The sequence below is a fragment of the Netta rufina genome (assembly GCF_964035555.1).
Source record: "Netta rufina genome assembly, chromosome: 3".
Taxonomy (NCBI): Eukaryota; Metazoa; Chordata; class Aves; order Anseriformes; family Anatidae; genus Netta; species Netta rufina.
The window spans coordinates 52,729,775-52,748,842 of record NC_140125.1 but is presented as its reverse complement, the minus strand read 5'-3'; the positions used below and the strand labels follow the sequence as shown (position 1 = coordinate 52,748,842).

The 19,068-nt window shown below is 42.2% G+C and overlaps 1 protein-coding gene across 3 annotated transcripts in view; it reads right to left on the bottom strand.

Moving 5' to 3' along the window:
- Positions 1-19,068, bottom strand: part of LOC311208365 (SAM and SH3 domain-containing protein 1-like) — a gene marked incomplete at its 5' end in the record, with an annotated part of 551,022 nt that overhangs the window by 90,785 nt on the left and 441,169 nt on the right. For all 3 annotated transcript variants that reach the window (XM_084285033.1, XM_084285034.1, XM_084285035.1), the window contains one exon: positions 8,287-8,415. In XM_084285033.1, the coding sequence (XP_084141159.1) occupies positions 8,287-8,415 (129 nt within the window). The remainder of the gene's footprint in view (positions 1-8,286; positions 8,416-19,068) is intronic.

Genomic DNA, 19,068 nt, shown 5'->3' with positions numbered 1-19,068 from the left:
ACTGATTTTGTTTATCATGCCCAGCAACACAAGAAATTCATCCTTCTGATAAGGTACTGAAATTTAATCCTGCTGCAAAGTATTACCCATTCATATTCATACGTATACAGAAACAGGTTTGCTACCTTCAATTACTGTTGAGTAGCTATTACTTAGTTTTCTTGAACATCCAAAAAAGACTTCAGAATCAAGGAAAATCTGGATTCAGAAATCCCAAACTATTTTGTTTCATTTTGCAAGACAGCTGTAATCTAAACTGGGGGGAAAACTGAAATATAAATCAAGAGGGATAGGGCAGACAGGAGTCAGGAAGAGGGGTTTCCATATGCTATCCATTCCTTTTATTATTTTGTGGAAAGCAGATTGATCAATCACTAAAGAAATCACATCTCTTCAAACTGTTTGCACTCTCCTTCAAACACAAAATTCGCAGACCATCCTGTTTGAAACGGAACATTTCTCTGCATGCTTCAGGCAATACTGCTGAAACAGGAAACCTACACAACACTGGAAAAAGATAAAGCATGGAGAGATCAAAGGGGGTATCTGTGCAGTGCCAGAACCTACATCATGAAGATCAGGGCCAGGCTGGCAAAAAAAAAAAAAAAAAAAAGCGGGGGTAGGAATAAACCTTTTGAGTTTGCAGAAGGAAGCCTGCCTTCCTCTGGGCATCTTTGCTGGAGGAGTGTCCTTCTGCTGTGGAGAAACAGATGTTCCAAAGCACATCCAGATGTGCACGAATACTCGTGATACGTTTCTCATTCCCCTCAAAACATGCTCTTGGTTTATTCCTGATTAAGACCCGTCAGTTTTTCCTGACAACCTGCAAGGCTGTTCCGTTTCTTACAAGTGCATTTCTTTTTGGATACCTCACTAACTTCAAGACTTCTGTCTTAAGCAATATCCTCCTTATTCCTTGAGGTCCAGCAATGGTGTTCCTCTACCTAAAGATGCAGAAATGGAAGCTAGTGCAACATTACTTTGACTCCTGAAGCTGCTGTCAGCCATCTTCAGCACACGTAGATGGACTGGTTGGAGGATGGAAGGAAAGGAACAGAGAACTGCCTGGGAAGTCAGAACTAATCTACACAAGGACAACGAAGAGTCCTGGGCAACCTGATCTAGTGGGTGGACATTGCACCTTCTAGGTTCATTCTTCTGATGATTCAGCTGCTATCACTTATCCGATACTCTTCTGATACAGTACCAATCTTCTCCTTAACAGTCACTACTGAATCCAATAGAATTACCAAAAAAGTTACCCAAAGTCACCTATTTTGAATGCAGGACTGGAAAAATCTTAAGAGATTAGCTGTGTGCATTTTAGATCAACACTGGATGCCACGTTATTTTTCTTCACGCAAGTCACACTGGTGTTTTTAGCTGGCTATCAGGATTGTCCCAGGGTTTGCAAAACCACAATAAACAACTGTCTGCTAAACAACCTCTGAATTGCCTGGCAACTTTAGAAAAGCATGTTAAGCATGTTCACAGTATCCTGGATCTTCACTCCCTGAAACTTAATGGTCTGCCAATACATGTTACTGTCCTTCCCAGAGTAATGTCGCTCAGGTATTTGGAATCCTTCTATCAATGCATTGACTGCACACCACAAAAACCATTTACCCATTCGGGGTTTTATTCTGAGAGATGTATTTTCTTATATGACAATTTAATTCGTTTTCTTTCATTTTTTAATAATCTTATTCCTTGCAATGAAATTTACCTCATGGTCCAGGCAGCGTGACACTGTAGATTTCCATGTTGGTTGTCATCTTTTAAATTCAGAGAGGAGAAAAGAAAAAGAAAATACACAAAGGGAGCTGAAGTTAGTCAACCGATTCCTCCTCCTACACTCCCGAAGTCCTCAGGCTCCAATGAGATCAAATCACAGCGTTAATACAAATCTAGTCTGTCAGTTCCGGCAGACATGCACTGCTACTAGCATAAAAGAAAAGCACAGCAAGAATATGTTCAATTGATCTTAGGTTCAAATTAAAAGTCCTGCTAAACATAAAGGGACAAGAAAATCACTACAGATGAAGATGCAAGATTGAGAATAGCTAGAAAAACATTTATACCTCTAAAGGAAAGTTATTCCTCTCTATAGTTTCCAGTCAGACTACCCAAAGTGAGTTACTTTTTCTACTTAGGACATTTTTTACTTATAACAGTATTACCAATTCTGGAAAAAATTCCAGAAAATAAATAAATTCAATATATAAAATACATTCAATAATTTGTTCTTCCCAGAACACTGACACTGCCAAAAATACAAACGTTCTGAAGACTGGAAGTGTTGAAGTGAAGATCCTGCTCCAAAAAGCACGGATCCTCTGAATGCATTAAAGAAAGGTAAGGTTGCCCAAACCACCACAACAAGCCACTGAGTCTCCAGCCTACAAACTCTGGCTATAAGTAGACAGATTTTGCTTTAGGGATTATTCATAAGTGGGCTTCCAAAAAAAAAATAGAGTTGAGACTGCAGGAGATCATTAGCTTACAGAATGTAGAGAGATTTTTACTAAGTCTGCTAGAACTAAGTAGACTAAAGGCTGCTTAGAAACACATTCACTTCACTGTGTTTGGAACAAGCCTTGCTTTATTTTCATTCTTAATGCTAGCTCTGTATTTAAATGCCTTTGCTGTCTTGATGTGTGATACATGAGACACTAAAAATAGCCTGTCTGTTTCACAATTTCAATTGTGTCTACCTTTGAAAAGCTCCATTAATGATGAAAAAATTATTATGAAGTAAACTTATGTAGATATGCCCTAAAATATTGAGAGACTGAGACTGCAGACACAGAAATCTCCATTATGTATTTCCTACGTATGTAAATCTACTTTATGCACCTCACATTTAGGAAAAAAAGAGCCTTATTTTTTCCCTTCCAGTGTAGTTTGAAATGCTTAAAAGTCCGCATCTTTTACTACTGCTTTTTCTTTCGTGTGTCTGACTGATAAGGCCTGGAAACCCTCCAAAATTTAAGAAGTCTTATCTGCGTGTTCTCCAGGTTTTTTTTTTTTTTTTTTTTTTTTTTTTTGCATGCTGTAGATACCTTTCTAATCCAATTCAGATGTTGTTTGTATTTTGGAGGGCCTCTTGCAGGCAGCAAGACAAAACAAAACAGTGGGATTCTGTTCCTGCAAGATAGAGGTGTCCTCTCAGGACAAAAGTAAAAGCACACAACATTGCATTTTCAAGGCAGAGCTGATCATTTCATGGCAGGGAAAAAGCAGCCTATTCAAGGGCCCGGAGATTTTAAATGTCTGTAAAACACAAAGAATACGGGAAGTGGCTAGAGCCAGCTCTAGTGCAGGCACAGGCAGATTCCACAAAGATATTCAGGACTGCAACTTAACTGGCTAACTCCCATGGAGACTTCTTAAATGCACATCAATCACTGACTGGGAAACAGTTCGGGGTATTTCAGTCTCCTTCAGCGAAGGCTGGCCGAATTTCTTTAGTGGTTTTATGATATCGCCCACCAGTAATACAGTATCAGCCAAATGCACCTCTAAAAAGGCTAAAGATTAATTACTCTGTCACTCTAATTACTAATTACTCTATTTGTGCCACTTTTCGTCAACCCTGCCTTGGCGGACACATTTGTACATGATGATGACACCTCGACTGTCGAACCTATTTGTCACCAAACATCTGATTGCTGAGCACTTTTCAAAACCGTGCACGAAGACATGAGCTACGTGCTTACACATGTGGGCAGCAAGGCAAGAATCGTATCTTGGTTTTGTGTTCACTTCTATTTTCTGACTTCATGTATGTGCAGATTCATAAAGGTTCTGTAAAACCACAAGGGCCTAGGGAAGTTGATTTGTAAGATATATGCAGTGTACTTCCTACCATGTAGGCAGAGAGATACTGAATACTTCCCTTTCTGTGCAAGGAAATCAATTAAATCCATGCATGAAGAAAATAATAATAAATAAATAAAAAAAAAAGAGGTAAATTGTGCCTTGTCACTTTCCAGTGACATTCATTTCAAATTCATGCAATTCACAAATCAAAAGATTAGTGCAGTTTCTCAGTGCCACAGCCGTAGCTGTCAGAACCCATCAGGAAGCCTCAAGCTGCTCTTTGACTCCAGGATCACCAGCCACAATGCAGAGCTTGGCAGCAGCAGTTAGCTGGCCGCTGTCAGTGATGGATGAGACAACAGAATGCAGTTTGCTCTTTCACAGCTACATCAATACTGTCCTGCCCTGCTGACAGGCAAGACGAACCTGGTTTTGACAGCGAGCCAAGCAGATACGAACCCAAAGACACAAAGGAAGCAGATATGAGGAGTAACAAGGAGCCATCCTCACCGAGTCACTTTTCTGGCCATAACCACTTTTTAGCAGATGTCCAGATGAATATTACCAGTGATACATCCATTACGGGCCTGAAAATCCACTCCATCTACTCTCTGCAGTTCTTCCTCAGCCAGAAAAACATACGGTGCACAGGAATAGGCCAACTGCTAGGAAACGTGGGCAACTCCCATGCTGTTCACAAACATTAATGTCCAAACCCAAGCACATTCTCCATTACAAAAACAGAGGCAAAATTCCAAATGCAAAAAGCAGTTATCGTGGCTGGAGACAACCAACAATCCCTGATGGCACTACCATTTGGAAAAATAATCTGTGTTTAGCTCCATCTGCAGCTACTGTTTTGTTACAAGATATGCTGCTCTCCCAAACAATTTCACCAAGCGATATTTTTTAAAAATCCGGCGAGAGCAGGATATCCAGACTGAAATGGCCATGGTCTGATAGGAAAGGTTGGGGAGGAGCTGATTAAAAAGTACAATATACAATCAAGATATCAACACTTGCTCCCAAACAGCTTTAAAACATTTTGAAAGCGTACAGAAGCAGCAATAAACAGCTCATATTTCTGTCCTTTCAGTGGACATGCTACAAAGGGTGATCTGGGCGAGCCAGTGCTGAATGCATGTTCTTGGCAAGGCTCGCCAGAGCGGGCACTTCTTTGTTATCGCACTGCTTCTCCTGACGCAGCCTCTCCGGGCAACTTTTGGAGGACGCTCGGACCCCTGGGGTGATCCACTCTTTCTTTCTCTGCAGAGCATTCAGTAAAGGCAGCTCCAAACCCAACACTGGCCTTTTGCATTTTGCGTTTAACACTCATCCTGCTTTAAAATCCGAAGGCAAATTCCAATACCTATTGCCTTTTAAATTTTTTTGCACGAAGTATCCAACTTCAGGAGCTCTTCTGTTTAAACCAAATCCTTCTCCTACAGCAGATAATCAGATATATTAATCTATCACAGTGAAAATGTGTGCTAGTCAACGTGGCCATTCCCTGCCCACTGTGTACCTACTGAGTGCAGCACGCAGCAGAATGGCTATCTGATGCCCAGAAACTGTATTATACACTGGTGATGGATATAGCAAAAACTGAGCACTAATTTAATTTTCAGTTGTGTAATCTTCACACTGACTTAAAAGTTCAAGAAGTCATCACTGGAATACCACAACGAGCAAACCAAACGTGGGAGCCATTGCAGATACGTCTCCAAGATGTTCTTTCATGCAGTCATTTTCTCTGACTACAGTTTCTCTTGAACAGGATGAGCTAGTGAACCACTCGCTGGTCTGTCTTGGGTTAGCTCGCATCTATTTAAACCAGCTTGAAGCTCTGCACCTTTGATGTGAGTTAATTAAACTCACATGGGTTTCCCCAGACTGGCTTCTGCAGCTTTGGAAGAGAAAGGAGCCAAATTAGGCCCATCTGTCCAAATGGAAGGGAATCCCCTCCTGCCATATCCTGCCACATAGCACACTCCATCACCCAGCACAGGAGCTGCCTTCCAAGAGCCCCAGTGCCAGAAAAGGTGGGCATCACTGCTGCCAGCAGCCACCCAGCATACCAGGTACATGGAGGCTTTCAGATCCACACTTCCTGCTGCCATCAGCTGCTATGCACAGAAGGCTCAAGGGTCTGTATACAGAGGGATTTCCTGCAATCATCTTTTCTTTAACACTTAGCCTTAAGTAATCGATGTCAACAGGTACAGCTGCTGGAGAATGGGAGCAAACCATTCCTTGCTGCTAGTCAGTGCTGAGATCCAGGGAAACAAAGACAGAACACACCACTACACATCTTCAGCTCCCACATTTCTCTTAAAGGGTTTGAACTCGCAGAGGAGCTGCAGAACTGTTACCAGATACCATACTGGCTCTACCACAGCACTGTGAGGTTATTACCCTTACCTTGCTTTCCCATACAAACAAGATGGGATATGAGATTTACAGCTTGAGATTTCTAAATAAAAAGTACTATACTAAGTGACAGCAATCTGGTTTTTATAAGTATTATTTCATACCAGAAACTCCACAGAGTTTCAAAGCAAAACTGCTAGGAACAACTACAGTCAGCAGGTTCACAATTTACAAGCTCTGCAATAACTAGTAACTTTCGTTATGAGTTTCTGTGTGATACCAAAGAATTACCACTGCAGCAAAACAATGACCAAATATAAAATAAAGAAGAATTCCTTCAGTAACCTGTTTTCTGTCAGACAAGATTTGTAGGAAATATCTACAAAACTGTAAGTAAAATGTACGATACAGTTGGGAAACAAACTTAACATAGAAGACCTAACTAAGCATGCCCAGAAGCTTTCTTCTCTCTGACACAGATTATGAATGTTATGAAAAAATGATGAAAAGGTTTAAAATGAAAAAAACAATCAGTAATACACATGTACAAAACAAACATGCATATATACACTAAGCAGTGATAAACACTTACTAACGTTACAGGACTGTAAGGAAATGGAAATCATCCAACAAGCAAAAATGTTGTTGTGTCAGGCCTCCTGAAAAGGTTCCTCCCCAGACCTAACAAAAATGAGTTACAGAGATGACCTGCATATACTTTAGTTTCAATGAAAGTGGGACTCCCCGAGGAGTCTGCACCACTGAATGGGTAAATTCCTGGCAGGTTGGGCTTTAAGGGTCACTTAATGGTTAGTGTGCTGTACTTGGAAGGCCAGTTATACGCAGAGAACTGCAGGATCTATGGGCCTGTCCCATTAAATACCTGCAGAGGAAATAGATGGCACCATTATCCAGGCTGTGGATTTGAGTTAGAGTCAATACACTTGAGGGCACAGCTGCCTTTCAGAGTGACCTCACAGAAATCTCATGAAATTCAACATGGACAAATACAAAGTCCTGCTCCTGAGAAGGAGTAAACCCACACACCAACACAGGCTGGGGACTGACAGGCTGGGTCAGCCTGCCCTGCAGAAAAGGCCTGGGGAGTTTTGAGGCCATGAGCACACCTCCAGTTGTGCAGCCCTCAGTGCTAGCAAGAATGAATTGTCAAATGAATCGAATGAGACCAGAGGAGGGCCACCAAGTGCTCAGGGCTTTTAGCCTTTACCCTGCAAAGTCAGGCCAAGAGGGCTGGGAAATTCATCTTGGAAAAAAAAAGACTGTCATGCACAGCTACCTGATGGTAGCTATAGGGAGGTTATCAAAAACATGGAGCCCAGTTCTTTCCAATGGTGTGTAGCACAAGAATGAGAGAAACAGGCCCAAAAAATTATATGGGAGAGTCTGTAATAGATTATCGGGGAGGAAGATAAGTGACTTCACTCTAAAGACAGTGAAGCAGAGGAACAGGTTACCCAGACAGGCTATGCAGTCTCCATTGTTGATTGAGTCTCAAGACCCAACCAGATAAAGCCCTGAGCAACCTGTTTTGAAGCTTTGAATTCAGTGTCAACCCTGCTTTGAGCAGAAGGTTGGATTAAAGACCTCCTAAGGCCCCTTCCAGCCTGAATGACTGCGACTCAGTGTCCCCCTACAGGTTCTGTGACATGCTTTAATGGAAAAGGGTTCACAAAATTGGTGACTGCTTATATTTGGGAGCATGAAATCAACAGTTGCACCTTAGAGTTTTAAGAAGCTGTACCTTCCCAGTTCATACAGTGCAACAAACAGTCGTGCGGATGAAAAACAGTACACAATTTCATTATGCTCACACCAGGAGCACACTGACTAAGAAATGCAGTCTCCAGGCTTAATAAATCACAACAAATATCTAAAAAAAAAAATAATTAAGCAGTTAATTTCCAAGTGTTTAATTGAGTTGGCCCAATTGTTTATTTGCATGAACGCAATCACATCTGGTTACTTCTCTTGGTAGGGAAGTAACTTTCAAATCATCAGGATGAAACACTGATGATTCTCCTGGGTCACAAACAGCAATCACTTGTCAAAAAAGCCATGAACTTCTCTACATACCACATCAAGGTCTTGTGAAACCCTCCGCTTGCGCAGCTCTTCCATCCTCTCACACACATCCGTGAAGCAGGTGTTGTAGTAGTCTGCATACTGCTGTGCAAGGTCATCAATGTTTCCCAGTGACCCATCCTACAGTGGAGACAAGGGAAAAAAAAAAAAAAAAAAAGAGGCTAATCAGTTTTAAAATTCTAATTTAAAAGCAACAGCATGAGCATGAGGGAGACCCCATCCCCGCAAGGCAGGCAGCACACAACTCGTGGCTACTCAGGGACAAGTGGGTCGGTCCTTGCTGCTCCCTGCACTGACAGAAACAGCAGGGACAGTGATGCCGAGCAGTGGTGTCCCCAGGCACAATCTGCCTCGATTCCCTCCTGCCCACATGCATTCATATTCCAAGTGGCTCTCCCGAGCAGCTGCCCACTCACCCCATACCCAGTCATTACGTGTTTCACCGACCTTATTTACTGGGAGTAGCCCTGCTTTCCTTGACAATGACTAACAGCACTTTGAAACGCTAAAACCTCTTGCTTATAAGCACCATCAGTCAGACTGCAAACAATTTCAGCCAAATGAGTTTAACAGGCGAGTTTATACCACCCACAAAGACACTCTGCCAGTTCTTCTTTTAAGGTACTCTGGGGGCGGAAACAGGCTTCGCTCGGTCCCAAATGTCTGTTCTGCTAGGCAAGATTGCTACCCCATTAATAAAGTGGCTACAGCCAGGAACCTGATCGTAATCATCTGGTAATTACAGCCAGAATTCATACTTCTTGAATTATGGCTAAATAAGGGGGGAAAGAAAGGCTGGATATTTTAAGTGGCATTAGAAATCTTTCTGAACTTTGGGTATCTGTGTCAGAGAGGGCAGGGAGAGAGGGTGGACAAGGTGGATTACCAATGGGCACACACTTACATGGGGCCAAAAGATCAAATGGAGACATTTTCTCTTTTTGTCTAAATTATGTAAGTGCATATATGTTATTGTATACATATTATCTACCTTTTGAAGAATGCCTACACAAAGTATGGCTGCTGAGAGCAGAACAGGGATACACTGCGGTGTTATTTCATTGTTGCTATCTGTTAATAGATGTAACACATAAACATAAAGTTGTCTTGAATATTAAGAAAAAAATAAGCAACCGAGAAGACATTTAAAAAGAATTATGCTAATAGTACACCTAAGTTGCAATGCAAAGTGTTAACATATGAGCTAGGAGGAAATCTTTTAATTAGAAAGCACATCTTATTGAAGCTATTGCTATTTGAAAATAAATAGCCCTGTTTTCTGGGTCTGACTGTGCTGAAGAGGCAGCCCTGCTTTAATGAAGTATCACTTCCAGTTTGGAAAAAACTCTCCTATTAAGTCAGAGTGGAAGCCTATTAAACCTGAGATTCTGTGAAACACACTTTCTGCTTTCTTAAAGTACATTTCCACATGCTCAACAGGTATCTAGACCTCCCCAGAAAGCTTTGTAGAGAACTCATGTTCCCAAAATGCAGAAGGGTGTTCAGTTCCTTTAAACTACCGTGTACAGTAGAGATAGAAAGCAATTTGTTGGAGCAAAATAGGTACAGAAAATATATATACATACGCACCCTCCTCTGTGAGTAACTATATATATATATATTTTTTTTTATTATTATTATTTTATTTTTAACTGTATTTCCTACCTCTCAACCTGCCAAAGATCTCAAATTGGAGATGTATAGAGTGTTACAAGATTATGTTCCTTAGTGTAAAGACACTTCTGGGAACTTCAGACTTCACAGAGCTTCAGACAAAGTCTTCCATACCGAAGTGAGCACGCAGGTTACAGGGACAAAACACCAGCATCTTTGAGAGCTCGACAGTGCTGCCCTGCCTTGTCCCTGCTCAGCAGCCACATGTCCTCTCCAGCTGCTCCCTCATCACAAGTCCTCGCTTCCCAGTAACCTGGGCAAGAAATCTGGACTCTTCACCTGTGCCACAAGCCCCGCACATCTGCCCGTGCAGCTGGGCACTCTCTCAGTGGTTGTCACAGCCTTGGCTGAGCGGCGCTTGCTGATGCCCCCCACACACAGAGCTGCCTTCACAAGGTTTGCACACTCGGTAGGGATCACCAGCTCTGCTGTGCCAGGGAGGAAAACGAAGACAGAAAAAGCAGCCCACGAATGTAACCTTCATTTGGTCGCTGTTGCGGGCGGTACGGAAACCCGCATGGGTTTCAAAGAGATGAAATGAAATCTAATTCCCAGCCATTCCCTTGTGACAAACATTTTTCTGTAAAGCTTACAAAAAAAGTTCCTACTTCCCAGCATCTTCCCCGACTGGACAGAGGCTGCTTATTGCTTAATAAGCTTTGCCAGTTAATACTATAGGAGCTGGAAGTGGTACTAATAGTAGGATAAGACTGGAAACCATCATTTCATTAGAACAATATGAAAGCTGCTTCATTACTTTGTCAGCCTGTCTCCTTCCTGAACTCCGGAGACCTTTAAATTTCACGTGGTAAGCTTGCTGGGGAATAGGTGTAACTTGTGTAAGTAAAAGTTATACAACACAGCAATTATGGATTTTATAGGTTACCGTCATGACTCTGAAATTGAGTAATACACTCCAAACCCAAACATACCACGTTCAGCTAAAAGCTGAGCCAGCTCTACTGCGAGCAGGGCTGAGACCAGACAGGACAGAGGCCTGCCATGCACAGCGGAGCAAACAAAGCTTTGCAAATACTCATTTTTCACTGCTTTTGGTGAGGGAAGAGTGGTGCTTTTCTTCAAAGGAGGTCTCCACAGGTCCAAAGGTTTGTGACTGTCCCTAGAGTAAAACAAGCTCAACGTCAGCACCCAAATTAAAGCCTGTAGGGGTGGGGTGGCCCTCCTGCAACCAAGCATGTGATGGCAAACAGCGGCCTCTGGACAAGGGACAAAGGCCACCAGCCCCAGAAAGCCCAGAGAAGCCACCAGCCTGCCCGGCAGGCAGGATTTCAATGAGTCAACGCACAGGTCTCAACTTAGAGGCTATGCTTCAAATGCAGCTCGTGCCAGCTCTCCAAGGAAGACAAGTCCTGTGTGAAAGGAAGCTCAACACCCAGAACGGATGAAGGGATAGAAAGATCACAAGGTCTCGAGGACAAGAATTGATTCCTGAAGAAGACAATCACTGCAACCCTTCCATACGTTTCTGCTGGGTTGCCAGATGGAGGGCAGTTTACTTGCGGGGGCATCCAGAAAGGAAAAATAGATCCTCAAGTCAGCCCAAGTCAAATACAGCAAATATTTAACACCCAGCAGCACCTACATGTTACATACATGAAAATAATGTTATAACTTGACAGATGATTATGTATCTGATTTACATTATCTCAAGTTTTCTCCCACAGGGTGTACATTAAATGCATGTGATTATCTCCATCATCCACTCCTAATCTTTAAGTTTGTATGCAAACTTTAACACCCAACTTGAGAACTCATTCATCTCCCTTACAAGGCAGTGGACTTGTCTAAAGCATTTTTAAAAACTCCCCAACATAATAACATAGAACATTAAAATCATTCATAACCAATCATCTCAATCTGATACATAAAGAATAAAAGCCAATATTAATTTTGGTAACTTCCTTTGACTTTCTTGCCTTCATACAGAAGCCAAAATCTAGAGGATTTTTAAAATAATAGAAATAACACTCAAAACTCATTTAAAGTAAGCCTTCAGTTATGTGCCACTACATCCCATTTTGACATGGACCAACCCATATTTGAAACAGTTCATGAGATCCTCATGAAAAAAAGGCACAGCTTTCAGATTTATTCTTACTGACATATATGTAATTATCATATAAACCCACTGATCATCTCTGGAGGAAAAAAAATCATAAGCAACCCAAATATTCATTAAAATTCCTGAAATACTTTAATTTGTTCATAAAAAGTTAACATGTTTTTCCTAGAACTCTGCTACTGCCTGAGAGCTTTTCAGAAATAGTCTGATAGGCAGAAAAGCAAACAACCCACTAATTTTGAAGGGGCAAACCTAAAATTAAAAATGTATAAAATACTTTAATGAAAGCAGAAGCTAGCTCAGATCCCTATTTTTGGTTGCCAAATAACGTTCCTGAATTCCCATCTTATAATGTATGCATACAACATTTTTTGGCATCATAAAATAGGGAGTAAATGATGAATTACCCTGGAATTCCCACGGAATTAGTTCTGATATGCATGTGAATACCAAAGGAATCCACCGAGATTCGTGTTAATGGAGTGACTACAAAGGGGAGCTGGAACGATTTGACACTTATTATAAAGTTAGGATTTATCGGTCACTGCTCATCAGTTGCTTTAACGCCCTGGCAGAATCCTTTGTATTTGACATCTAAAAGTATAAAGGAGAAAAATGTTTCGCCAGAAAGCTCTGCTGGCAATAAAATTAAGCAAAAAATAATTAGTATTTTAAGAATAATAACGATAAAGGAAAAACAGTACTAGGACTTTATTACTTTGCTAGTAACAAATACGTTTCACGAACCTGTTTATGGACCAAAGTCCTTGGCACTGGCACAACATACATTCTTTCTGCACAGATTTTCACACAGAATAGTCTTAGAAAAAGCTTAAAAAAAAACCCACAGCTATTTGAATTTGTACTTCACTACCTCAGGCTCTGACACAGTATTATTACAAAGCTGCATATTCCAGCATATCCCCCTATTCTATCAGCTGTGAATGTCAGGAAAGAGGCTTGATTATCAAATACACATGCTCGCTCTTCAAAGCAGGGAGTGAAATTCATGCAGCTGAGCAAATCTCCAAAACGTAACAAAGATCCAAATGCTATGAGGCTCTTTGGTCAGCAAGACCAACTCTGGCCACTGCACAGGCATGATCTGGGAGGCCAGGAACAGGTCAGAAACCTTGAGGAAAAAATCCAACTTATTAAATGTATAAACGTACGTGGAGAGGGCACAGATGAAGATGCTCTTTTAAAAGGCTTTGCAACCATGCCCTGGCCAAGGCATGACTTTGACCTTCGCAGCCCCAGCTGAGAAAAATCCATTTCCCTGCCTGAGACACAGGACTACTGTGTGGAGAGTGACTGTAAACACGAGCAGCTTATTTCTGGCACTTGGATCTTAACAGGGACGCCTACCAAAAATTTGTGGAAGACGATCATGCGTTTCAATAACACCTTTGGTTTGGATAGCTGTGAGGAGCGCAGAAATGAAAGCCAGAACGTGGGCCAGAGCAAACAGGCTTGTTTGGGGAGGAGAGGATAGGGGGAGAGGGAAGAAGGACCAGAAAAAGAAAAGCAGTGAAATGAGAACATATGTGGAAAAGAAACATATTTGTGCCTAACAAACACACTGTTTTCAACAGGACATCATCTACACAGCACACATCCAACGAGATCTTTTGATACAGCAAGAACTAGACTACCTGGACAGCATGGGATGCTCAGGTTTCCCTGGGACAACTCTGAACAAGACACCAGCCAGTTGTAGATGTTTTCCCCAGAGTGGGCTCACAGAAGTTGAGAAGTGTGTGCATGCTGCCCTAAGCAGCCCCAGCCTGGCAGAGCCTCTCCTGCACCACAGGGTGTACCGACACACGACTTCAGGCCACTCGTGTGAGATACAGAGACTGCATTCCACATTCCTCCACCATTCTTGTTGAGAAGGCAGATTTAAATCAGACCCACACCTTTCCAAAACAGACCAGTTAGATCTGTATCCACCTCTCTGGCTAAGGCTTGCGTCTGTGTTTGATACAGCAATTTGGACTCACGTGAGGACTTGCATCCACATGTGTGTGTTACCCATTTCTGACCCTCTTACCCATCCCTTGCTAGCAGTGTATTTCTGTCAGGAACAAGACTGATGTTTCACATGCTGGCTTAGCTTCAAACCAGCTGCCATTAAAAATAAACTCAACAAGCTGCTAGAGAAATGCCTCCTTCTCTTCCTAGGGCTCAGAAAGGACAATCTTCCATTCAGCAGAAGAAACAATTCCACCATCCATAAAGCGACAGGTTCAAAGTCTATCTTGACAGTCAGCAGGGTCAAAAATGTGAATGAGACAGAAGCATGAGGCCGGGGAGCCCTGCACTCGCCTTGATATTCAAGGGCAAGGCATAAAACACTCAATGTAGAAGTCATGACATTTTTATATTGAGAAGAGCTATTTCAGATGATGTTGAGGGGTTGTCATGGTTCCCTTGACCCCTCTATAGCTGGACACTGCGAGAACAAAGAGAACATTGAATGCAAGACTTTCTATTAATTTTTATGGCATCTGACCCTTGAGTCATTAAGCTATGTGGCTGTACAGATGGTTACAAAAATAGATCTAATAAAACGTGTCAAGCTCTCGGCAGCACATTTAAAACATTTCTAGACCCATTATGATAAATAGAACGCACAATGGTACCGCTTGATGTAAAAGATTTTGTAGCCATTATTTGAAATCAGTGATAGAGCCCACTGAATTCAGAGTAAAGTCTCACTAAATCCAGAAACTTTATACTGAATCACACAGCTGTGTAACCTTTTTCTATTATATACGATACCTTCTCATGTCATCACATCAAGAGAAACTCTTCCCCTTCGCAAATCTCTGCAAATAAAACACTTCTGCCACCATCAGCACCCCCTCACTTTTTATTGAAAAGCCCTAAAACTTTTCAAGATGTAACAAAGCATCTCCGTGCTCCACTTTTTTCCCCTTTGAAAGCACATTATTGGAATCCCTCTCTCTCTGGCATGCAACGAAGGAAGTCCTCTATGTAAAAAAAAAAATAAAAAATTAAAAAATATATGCTAAAGTTGTATCTATGCAAATGTACGTTCCAACATGCTTAAAAAGTGGGTATTTATCACAAGCAGAACCAGCTCTTTCACATACTCATTATCTTGACAGACAAGACTATATGCAAATTTCATGCATAAAAAGTTAGTTCAAAGAATCCTTAATGTCCAGCTTCCCTAATAACAGTATATTATCTTCTATCCTCCTTTCCCCAAGGTGATCCGCACTAAGCTCATCAAAATGCAACTCAAAGCTCCTTGTCTACAGAGATACCTGCCAGGCCACCACTACCCATCCGGCTGGTCATCAGTCAGGCACAAGTTATCATTGCCAGCTTGTAAAGCAGGATAAGTGAACAATTCCTCAAGCCATGCAAGAGCTGTGCCTGACATCACCTCTCATTAGTTTTGTTCCCCTTATGATTACTGCCTCCTCCTTTAGCGCACCGCGTTTGCCAAGACCTTTTTCCTCACGTTGAGTGGAAAAGCGTCCCTCTGCGCACACAGCTCCAGCAGGCTTCTATCCTGACACTTGGGAGTAGAAACAAATAATAAACAGAACGGTGCCAAGGATTAAGATATAAGCATAGATATGATTAAAGTACCATTAATGAGATGGAGAAGAATTTCTTGGTTCACAACCATGAAGGTTTGCATATGTTAGTGGGTGGTTTCAGGTTTGAGTAGGCTACAGTCTAATGAAATGAGGATGAAAAAAAAACAAACATCTGAAGTCGATGGTGGAGTAAGTCCTCATCGCAGTGAGCTGGCTATAGTATCAACTATATATCAACTGCAGTAATGACAGAGGTCTCATTAAAACCTGTATCTTTTCTTTTCATCTAGTAGTAACACAGCATGACAAAAAGCCAATTCTACGGCGGTTAGGTCTCCTATGTAACAGAGGTGTGAGCAACTTGAAATAGTAGATTGGAAAAGAACCACCATCAACAACAAAAACTAAAGGTGTTAGTTTCTTCTTTGTTTCTTCCTATCTCTGGACAACTGTGTAAGTAAGGAAGGTCAGAGAGTGGGTATTTGGCAACACGCTGAAGTTGGATGGTAGATGCAATGAAAGCGAACTTCGGTCATTTACATCCAAGTTTTATTACAAATGCTGTAGTCCAAACTGTGATTTCTACTTTGTACCAGCATTTGCTATGAGGCGTTCCCGCATCACTGGATGTATTGGTGAAATACAATAAAACAATAAAATGTGGTAAGTAAGCCAAGAGGCACCAAAATGTTATTTAACAGTGATCCTGCTGTGGGGAATTCTGGTTTCATTTTCTACTTCAACTGTGGGGAAAAAATAAAGGGCAGAAACTGCTATAAAAGAAGGGTTTAACTGTGAACGTACTCTTAGGAGTATGCTGAGGTGTATTCAAAGGATGATCTTATTTTAGGCAATTATTTTTCAACTGTTTTTGCAGTTCTGTTTGTCGCTAAGTCAAACTCCATACTCAATCGATAGCCAGAATATTAATACCATCTACTGATACACTATTTGATATTTGGTTCCTTTACAGGATTTCATCTAACCTAATCCTTTTAACCTTTAAACAAAGTATATTATCAAATCATAAAAGAGCAAGGAAAGCACTGATGAAATTTTTGAGTTTGTCAAACTCAATTGCATCAATACACGATAATAAAAATCATTACAGCACAGCATGTGATACATATTTAATACTCACGTTGGTAATTTTTAACTGAGACACAATATGCCCAGCTTCCTAACACATATATAGCTATAAGAAGCTTATACATAATCATCACTGCACTATCCAAGGCAAAAAAAAAAAAAAAAAAAAAGTTTAGTAAAATAATTCTTTATCCAGTTTGGTGATTTCTAATCAGTTTCTCCCCATAAAACACAATAAATTTGTTTTGCCCAACGAAGCACTTCCAGTATTTTTTCTCCAATGCTAAGAAGCTCTCCCAATCTGTAAGCTCCATATGAAAGAAATGGTATTTTATTCTTATGCTAGGTGCTGTATAAAAAAAAAAAAAAAAAAACACAAACAAACAAACAAAAAAAAAACACCACAGTGACAGCAACAAATACCAACTCTGACCTTTGTTTCTCCCTACTTGTATGTCCTTCCCAGGATCGTGACAGTAAAAACAACCATCTCTACCTTAAACTTTGCTATGCTTTTCACCAGGAAATACCTTGCTCAGAAAAAGGAAAGTTCACTGAAAGAAACTTCTTATCCTTCTTCCTCTGCTTCCCCCCGCCTCTTTTCCTGGCTTCCTCAGGGCAGCATTGTTTGTTCCTTCCCCCTCTTTTCCCTGTTTCCTGGGGTCTGGGTTCCCCCCCTTCTTTTTGGGAGCTGTGCCTGAGGTCCTGCCCAGCTCTCCCCAGGGAGCACAGCATCCCTCACCCAGTGACACCCCGCGGTGCTGGCTGTGGGGATGTACTGATAAAGGAGGCAAGATCTCCATGCCCCCTCCCCAGGAGCTGCCTTCTCCAGTTTCTCACCACCTCAGCGTCCAACTACTGTGATGGGACCTTCCCTCCAGCTCTGATTTCTGGAGAGCACAGGAGCAAGGCTCCTCTTCTCTCCTCACCTCTCCAATGATCTCTCGTTCTCCTGCTACCCACCAGTTTTACAGCTCATGGGATAATCCTGTTCTGCTCACCAAGGTGAGACTGGCTCTCTCCTGTTTTGGGAATAGACGTGGGGGTTTGTCCTGGCTGCTGTGCCCGGTGGCACAACACACCGTGCACCCCAGGGACATGGCCCCTGATTCCTGCCCACAAGTGCAGAGGGCTGTTGGCTCTGGAAAAACAGACTGCCTACACTCGAGTTGCTTTCTCTGAAACTCTGCTCTTCTGACTCCTCCTGCTAGAAATTCAGCTTGTGGTCTGGAAGATGCATCCAACCCTTCTGCATGCCTGGAGACTAACCTCTCCCTCACTCCTACTGCTTCCTGGCAGGCAGCGCTTTACCAGGAAAGGAAATAACCATACTTGAATATGGCAGAAGTCCATCTTTCCCCATGTAATCTTAACAGCAGAAGAAATGGTTTCCTGCAACCTGCGCCAGCTACCCCCTGCCCCCCTAGCTGCTGAGGGAGGCCGCCAGACCCGCTGCCTCCAGGGCAGCCTCCTGAGGACGAAGCCTCTGGCCAGAGCCAGGCCTAGGATACAAAAGGTCGGTGGCAAGCCAAAGATCATCCTAAAAAACCTGAAAAAGGCTGGCAAGGTGCACACACACAGTGGCACAGCAACCCCTAAGAGGGGAACCAAGCACATGGATGAACCATGCCAGCCACACGCAATCTGCTCTCCACCAAGGCCACAAGCACGATATCCAAGGTGCCACATGCATGGGGCCTGGCAATCAGCAGCCTCCTGCTGCCTCAAAGCAATCCTCCACTTCTGGGTCCTTCTTATGCAGGAGCTTCCTCGTGCTAAGGTTCTTTTTGGAGTGAATTGGGACATGAAGGATATTGTTCTGCTTGGAGATATTTTGGTTCTGAAGGAGAGGGTTTATCCCAGTTCCTGTGTGAGGCATGCATAATGACAGCCGTGTTATTCATGAGGGAATAGTGGCAATAATGAGCTTGCTTAAATAGCCAGCCTGCATTTACACAGGGAGCCAGAGGCAGAAGCCAGACTGCGATGTGGTTAACTCTGCCACTGCTCTCATTTATTTTTTGTGTGGGTCGTTCTTAGTGCACCTTCCCGGTTTTAGCTTAATAAGAGAATACACCCAAATACAGTGAAACCAGAAAGACTGACTCTGTACTGAAGCACTTTGGTGAAGCTTCAGGTTTGACTCCGGCAGGGGCACAGCACTGTCAAGGCTTATTTTTAACCACAGGTAACACACAGATGAACTAAATATAAAGCTGCTCATGCAACACTTCACGGTGCTGGGCTAAGGTTTTTATTGTCTTAACTAAGCATCATGAAGTCTCTTTGGAGAGCATTTTATTTAGGAGCAGTAATGCACAGTTATCAGGGGGCTTCAGTTCATTTAAT